This window comes from Gambusia affinis, linkage group LG10 (genome assembly GCF_019740435.1).
Source record: "Gambusia affinis linkage group LG10, SWU_Gaff_1.0, whole genome shotgun sequence".
In the NCBI taxonomy this organism is placed as follows: Eukaryota; Metazoa; Chordata; class Actinopteri; order Cyprinodontiformes; family Poeciliidae; genus Gambusia; species Gambusia affinis.
Window position 1 is genome coordinate 9,678,428 of NC_057877.1, and position 8,108 is coordinate 9,686,535.

The 8,108-nt window shown below is 37.7% G+C and overlaps 1 protein-coding gene across 1 annotated transcript in view; it reads left to right on the forward strand.

The window, feature by feature from the left end:
* yjefn3 (YjeF N-terminal domain containing 3) overlaps positions 1–7,147 on the forward strand; it is a 50,140-nt gene extending 42,993 nt beyond the window's left edge. Inside the window, exons 4-6 of the mRNA XM_044128181.1 lie at positions 2,392–2,505; positions 3,724–3,874; positions 4,111–7,147. Coding sequence (XP_043984116.1) covers positions 2,392–2,505; positions 3,724–3,874; positions 4,111–4,307 — 462 coding nt within the window. The 3' untranslated portion in view covers positions 4,308–7,147. The remainder of the gene's footprint in view (positions 1–2,391; positions 2,506–3,723; positions 3,875–4,110) is intronic.
* Positions 7,148–8,108: the final 961 nt, after the last annotated feature.

Consider the following 8,108-nt stretch of genomic DNA (forward strand, 5'->3'; position numbering starts at 1 on the left):
CTCCCGTGTAAATCATGAGATTTCTCATTGATATGAAAGAAAACACAATTCAGCACAACAAAGTACAGATATGGTTTTATTAAAGCTAATACTCTTCAACAATTCTACAACATAAGCCATTGCAGTTCACTATTCAGTGGATTATAGTTCTTCACTGAAATTTCATAATATGTCACATACTAAATTATTTAAATCCCTATTTTATACATTAATTACATTTTAATGCTGGGTTATGGGAATGACAGAAGGTTGGACACACTATTTAAAGAAAAAACATTATTACATGTGGAAAATTTTATTGTTTTTACAGAAGAATTACTAACTGTTACTTTTAACGTTGTGTGTCATTTTAGTTAGTAATTTTTTACAGGAAAATGACTAACTTTAACAGTATGTTATACTGTTAATGTCATGTGTTTGAAAACTAAACTCTACAAAGCACCATCATCCCTGAAGGGCTGGAAGCTTGGCGCTGGTGAATGTGAACGTTTACTCGAAAATAGCTTTTCTGCACCATTTTTCCTGGATATTGTCTTAATGACTGTGCAAACAGTCATTAAGAGTTCTTCTTCAGTTTCTCTGAATTTGCAGCCGCGACTTCTGTTCAGATCAAACGAATGCCAGGTCCAGTGACTAACCTTGACAAAGTCTATTCTTTTCTACTTTTTCTCCTCAACGGTAATTCCCAGCAAGGGGAAAGGGAAAATGAATTTAGGTTCAACAGAAAATGAATTCAAATGCAGAATTTCAGTACATTGGGTAAAAAGAAAAAAAGAAAATAACAAAACAAAAAGTTTCAGTGAAAATATCCCTTGGGAGCTGTGAGTATACATGAACCACGCTATATTTGCCATGTCTCAAAATACCAAATCAACACTCGCTGCCAATTCTGGGTTTAGCTCAAATAGGAACCACAGACACAGATTAGGTGTACTTGCTGTGAGCATACTGGCAGATGTATCAAATCTGTTATTCTCAGAACAAACATTAAGACGGAATGGATTAGGGGACCATTAGCACAGAGCCACCTTACAGGAAAAAACGTGTTGCAGTTACTCTGTGCTCTTTTGCCTCGTTTCCACTGTGCAGCACGGACCAGTGTGACTCAGCATGCTATTTTATTGTCTGGTGTACTGACGAGAGCATTTCCACCACCAGCTGGACTCTCAATGGGCAGATGGGGTTAAACCCAAACACCTAACAGTCACAAGCCTGTAGCTCCATCCTAACAGTACCATTGTCCCACAACAGAAAGGAGTCCAGCACGGGTCAGTTGTATGGGCCGCTCTGAAAATCAAAACAGACGTGATAGCACACTGAGCCGCACCAACCTGTGCCATACAGATCAGTGGAAACGAGGCATAACATGTACTTAGCTGACAATTAGTTTTCAAATTATACATCTCTGCAGAACCCACATATCCTGGACATGTGGGTTGTACAAAGAGCTGTTTGCAAAAGCCAACCACCACAGAAACAGTTTCTTGTCCTAAGCTTCCTCTCTGATGGACACAATGAACACCTTATTGGGAGAGTAGTCTGATCCTCTACCTGTAAACAAAAAGATGCAGATCTGTCCTATTTAGCCAGCCTTGTAAAAATAAGTATGTTTTTTGTCTATTGTAGAGTTTATATATTTCTATGCCTACATGCTGCACATGTGTCCAATTCCTTTATAAAGCTGACTCTGATACTCAAAATGCTCTTGAAATCTTATAGTATTCTGTAGAATAATGGAATTAACATTTGACATAAATACAAGCTGTCACGTATTTAAATGAAAGAAAAGTGTCCATATGATGCTTTTCACAATCCACATATTCTTAGACCTAACTCGATGTACTTTAGAATTGCTTTTGTCATTCACCTGAAAGGCCTCAGTGGATGCACATCATAGGTTCCTTGTGTTAAAAGTTTACCCATGTTCACTTCTCAGTGAAAGTAAGATGTCGACAAAGTCACCCTTAGTGTAAAAACAGCAAGGGGAAAGGGAAATTTCAACACGAATCGACATCATTTAACTCACACTCATTCTGCTGACTCCTAAAGATTTATCTTTGCGACTGTGAAAAATTCATGGCCACAGGTGCTTCCTGCTGAGCATCACACACCTCTCAGACAGAAGGTGTCTGGATTTCTACTCTTCTCAGCTTCCAGCTATAACGGGAATTTTCATACAGGAAGCAGACTGTTGAAACCACAACTTCTGATCAGGGTGCAACAGTATTTTCTCCCCGCAGTGAACTGCTGGTCAGATGTGCACCGAGACATTTTCCACACTGAATCCTGTTAGCATTTGCTGAAAGCAATGGCAAGGATCTCAAAAAAAACCCTTCTTCTCTCTTGTGGTGACATTTTCTCCATCTTCATGTTTTTCTGTTTCTGATGCAGGATTATGAGCCCACCATCTATCACCCGAAACGTTCCTCTCACAGCCTGCACCAGGATTTCACAATTCAGTGTGAGAAGATGGACATCCCTTTCCTTTCCTATCTCCCTACAGAGGTCAGTAACCATTTAACAGAGTACATTTTACAAGAACTTCAACCTTGTCCTACCAAATTGTTCTCTATTTGTGGTTACAGTTGGTTTAGTTTGAAACTTATTTCAAGTCCTGTACATGTATGGATGTTACTGATGCTGCCATTGTCCAAAACTACAACTAGTATTGCTACCGCTACTTTAACTGTGACTTCTACAAATACTACAAACACTACAACTGCTGCTACTGCCACAGCTCATCACTTCTCACGGTTCTTCCTTCTTAAATTTTTTAATTAAAACTTTAAGCAAGTTAAAGTATTTTCTTTTGATCTGTGCTAAAACACTTAAATCATATTTTATTATATTCTCATTCTCAAAACAACAAAGCAAAAACAAATATATGCACATTTTATCTAACCACCCTTTAAATCAGCCATCTTACTGTGTGAAAAATAATATAAAAGGTAAGGACCATTCAAAACAACTGGCAACATGCCCACATCCGGCCATCTTGAGAGCAGACCAGAAGATGCTGAAAAAACTCTCCTAAAATCCCCAAAACGTCATCATGAAACTAACTGAAGGTTCTTGCTGCTGTTGATATAAGTGCATAAAAATTCAAGCTGAAGAAGAAATGGACATGACCTTACATGACAATTAACAAAAAAAAAAAAAAAAAAATACAATTGGGACCACAAGTACCTGGATGAGAATTATAAAATGGAAAGTCCTGGAGTGATATGTGAAACTCTTAAAACATCTCACAGCTGAAAGCGAGAACTGGAGTGAAACATTCCTCAAACTCTTGTAGATGGCTACAAGAACTGTTTCACTGAAGTTATTTCAACCCAAGGGGATTACAATAGCCAACGGATAATTGAACATTAAAAAAAGATAAAAATCCAACTAAACATGCATTTTTAGTTGTATTTCTAATTTAATCGTTGAAGTAAGACTAATGGTTTACCTGCAATTAAATTATTCTCATACCAAAACATAGATAAAAAAGATTAGCCATAAAGAGAAAACATAAAAATATCTTAGGAATGAATGGAAAATATTGTTTTATCCCACCGTAGTGTGTGTGTATGTGTGTTTGTGTGTGTTGGATTATAATAAACAACTTTACCATTAGAGGATGGAGTTGGAAAAAAAAAGGTTTGACTTTGGCTAAATGTTCTGTTTGAACTGTATGCACAAGAAAACTACATTATTCACTCTGACTTGTGCTTTGTCCAGGTGCAGCTTATCAATGATGCCTACAACCTAGTGATCGATGCCATGCTAGGCCTGGAGGCAGACTCGTCCAATATTAAGGAGCCATATTCTGGCATCCTGGTCACCCTAAAGCAAATCAAGATTCCCATTGTCAGTGTGGATGTGCCCTCAGGTAAGGTTTTAATAATGTGCTACTGACTTAAGGCCAACAACAACAAAGCAGGATAAATGAGCCACAAGGCACCCAGCTGGGAGCCCTGGCTCGCAAAAAGGAGTTTTCCAGGTCTGGTTTCAGACGTGCAGGATAAATCTTGCATTGCTGTTAGCTTAGTCTGTGTTCATCAAAGTTCAAACTTCAGCACGGGTTGAAAAACTTTCATGCAAATACTGAGTTGTTGTCTTTCCCAGGTTGGGATGCAGAGGAACCAAGTCAGGACGGGATAAACCCAGAAGTTCTCATCTCACTCATGGCACCAAAGAAGTGTGCACTAAACTTCTCTGGAAAGCATTTCTTGGCTGGACGCTTCCTGCCCTATGACATTCAGAAAAAATATGAGCTTAATCTCCCAGACTACGCTGGCACGGACTGTCTCCTGGAACTGTAACACACGGAAACACAGGAGCTGTGTTTCTACCCTTGGTCGCATTTTATAGGTTGTTTCTGTAATTTAACGTCAACATCTCGGCTGTTTAGACCCAAAATGCACATTAGCCAAATGTGTTGTTGAGCTGCTGTAAAAGGATGAATCTTAGAGCAATGGCTTTGAGTCGTGCCTGTTTAGGAAATGGCATGAGGAGTTTGTTGTCAGTCGACGTGTAAGAGCTGTAGCATTCCACCGTTTCCTAGTTTCCAGAATTGGCAAAAGGAAAAAACAAGTTTTCTATCATAAAAGTCACTGGATTTTTTTCTTTTTTTCCCCCAAGAAACCTGAAGCTTTTATGTTCTCATGTACTCGTTCTGTGGACCCCATTCCCTCAGTGTGCTGCTAAAATAACGTGGTGTAGGTTGGCGTTTTGGGTATAAATATATAAAACTATATATATTTGTGTTCTTTTGATTGTTTGGTCATTTTTAAACTTGCCACTACATTCTTTTAGTTAATGCATTTGCTTTTACAAAACGTTGAGATATTTCTTGTTGACCAATAAAAAAAAAGATCTGACCAATTTCAGGAAGCGCAATGTGACTGGTGTTTTTAAGTTTTTTCACTAATATAATGAAAATAATTCAAATTGTACTTGGGTTTTTTTTTTCCAAAGCTGCCTCTAAAAACAGGCGTAAGAGATGGCAATATTAACTTTAAACAACACAATATTTGGAAGCACTGGTCCAAATTATGTTTAATGTCCATTCAGTACATTTGCTTATATACTACAAGATTTATTTAGCTTCGGTTTTCACGAAAGACCAACACAGTCAACCACACAACTTTGAAGTGGAGGAACACGGTTGTATTTACTCTTATTGAAGCATATATTTAAGGGTAAAACACTAAAGAGGACTTATATTTTTATACAACTTTGGAAACCATGAATATTGTATATTCTGATGTAACAAAATGTAAAAACATTCAAGCACAGGGCACAGTACGACTTCAATTAGGTTGCTCTCCCATCCCCATGTGGGGATCTGACTAGAGTAACACAAGCACTGAAGTAATCAGATACTGAAGTAATTTGCAGTCAGGCGTTTGAATAATGGCCACTGATTCATTAAGTTTGAAACACAAGCATGTTGCAACAATTAAAGTCTTTAAAAGAACTCATATGGTTGCACTGCTTGCCTGCTCCCAACTGGATTTGGTTTGTTAATATAAGCTGTAAACAGGTGAGATCGGCCTATAACCAGCCCAACTAGACGATCTGTCCATGTGGAGGTTAGCGCAGCAGCTTTCGGTGAAAATGACTTAAGAGGGAGGTTACTGTGCCGTTTACGGCTGAGGTAATGTGTATTTATACAACCTTAGGAGCTTCTTCAGCATACTAATGCACTAATGCCTGGTGAGTATCCACATGTGTGAGTGGGTGTAGGCAGTCAGTGAAAAGGAATGTTTACATGTTGTTCACTCTGCACTGTCCAAAGCAATTGGGAAATGACTGTGGAAATATCCCTGAACTATCAGTGGCCAAGTCTTTAATGTCCGTCCAAAACTCTCTCAGGCAACAATGGGTCTGTGGTTACAGTGTCAGGGGTGCTCATCACCAGAGCGGGTGAGTAATAAGCACCAGAATCTTTGATTGATATAAATTTATACAGTCAAATTTAACAGCAGCTGTTTTCCAATGTTTAGGAACAGACTGTGCATGGTGGTTTTGGATATAGGACATATGGGTAGATGCCCAGGGTGGCATCAGAAAGTCACTTGGGGGCACCACAAGCATTTGTCATTTCACCTCCATACACCTTGAAGAAATTTTCTTCTGCTTCTGATACAAGGTGCAGTAAACTGCAACCCCTGCTTGCTGCAGAGAATAGAGAAACTATTTCAAACACTGCAATGGAAAATTAATCCATTGCAGTGATTTTCTGCATTTTCATTGGCTGTGGGTTGGCTGAAGGAGGAGCTAATTCAAAATCTTATTTGTGTAAGAAATTTAGCTGGTCAAAGACCTAGCTTCTTGCCTAAATCTTAATGTATTGTAGCATTTCAAAATCAAAAAGTCGATCAGCAAGGAGGGCTTGTTTGCGGTAATGATAAAATAGTTTTTTTAGTGATTAATGAGAAGGATATAAATAATTTCATGGTATTTTTTAAATATAATGCATGCAAAAACATGAATATTTTTATTTTCAAAATCAAAACCTATTTTACATTTTTTGTTGTCTTCTGTACAATTAGAAACAACCATCTTGCTTGCTAAAAATTCTTTTTAATTCTTGATTAACCAGGAGAATAAATAATTTGCAGCTTTTGCCTCTCGACTAAGAGATTTAAACTCAACATAAAGAATTAAATAAGCCCTCATAAAGTACATGACAAGGTATACCTTACACAATTTTAATCCAGACATTTTGAATCCCCCCCTAAAAATTTGATTGTGGTATTTGGTGCAGTTGCAAACATTTGCAAACATTTTTCTTATACATAAGGATTAATGTTGAGTAAATCTATGAAAGGATCTTTTGGAGGGACTTAAAGGAAAACACTAAACATCCTGGAAACAGCTTTCAAAGGAATAACACTGCCATAAGGGGAACTCCGTCTGCTGCAACGCTTAGGAGAGCTGCACACGTCCAAGTGCCATTCACTGTCCTGGAAAGATTCAAAACTTCCGAGCAGGGCATTTTTTTTTGTCATTTTTGATCAAGAATATTCATTTAATTTCATAGTCTGTTAAATTTGGCTACTGTACATAAACATTTATGTGATTTTCATTGTTGTTCTTAACTGTTTGCAGTAGCCACTAAAGTGTTAAATAAAAATAAAACATTCAAAGGTGCTAACCAGAATGCATATTTGTTGGACACAACACTGTATCATGATTACCCTTCTGCTTTTTGGAAAATAGCTGATAGTGCATATTTAGTTAAAGCCTTATTACTATGCTCTACAGCTTTACACAGAACTCAAAATGTTCCTTTTTTTCATTAGAAAATCAAACATGAATTTCCCTTGAGGCAGAAAATCCAAGTGGGCGTGTCAGCTCATTAACACGGAGTTCAAAATGTTATATGCCTGCCTCATATTTCAAATGTAGTGATAGCTTTTGATAGCTCCTACTTTATGTTTTTCTATGAATATTTTAGACGCATAGTTTGGTACATATTCATTAAGGTAATTAAGTATACATGCACAATAGTATGTCCCCTATTTTCTCAAAGTAAGGAAATTACTCAATAAAGCCAACCCTATTATTGCTGAGTGAAAAATATCAAATTTATTAAAGTCTGTATTTTTTGCACATAATTATATGAAGCATTGGTATTTCGACACCGGTCTGAGAACCGTCTTAGACAATATGCACAATGGCCACAATCAAGTCAGCTTTCCATCTGGGATTCATTTAGCAATAAAGTTTTCAAAACTTAACATCATTGTGCATTTCTACTTTCAACTGTACAGTTTTCTTTAACCTTTATCAAGCTAAAACCAGGGGAAGCATTCCTTCAGCTGTTGCTGCTTAACCCGGTTTTAATGTCAAGCCAAGTGGGATTTATAAAAGAGCTGAGTTAAATTAGTATTTTTAATTTCCACCTCTTTCTCGAGCAAATGCACATGTTTAAAACGAGCCCAAGTACATTGCACCTCATAAGCACGTCTCACGTCTGCGCTCCCAGGACTTTTTCCTGAATGGCATGCCATATGACGACACTTCCACTCTCTGGCAGTGCATCACCGTGCAATCAGCAACTGTTAAAAAAGTTACAAAACTGAACCAGAAGTTGAACCAGAGGGAGGCAAGAG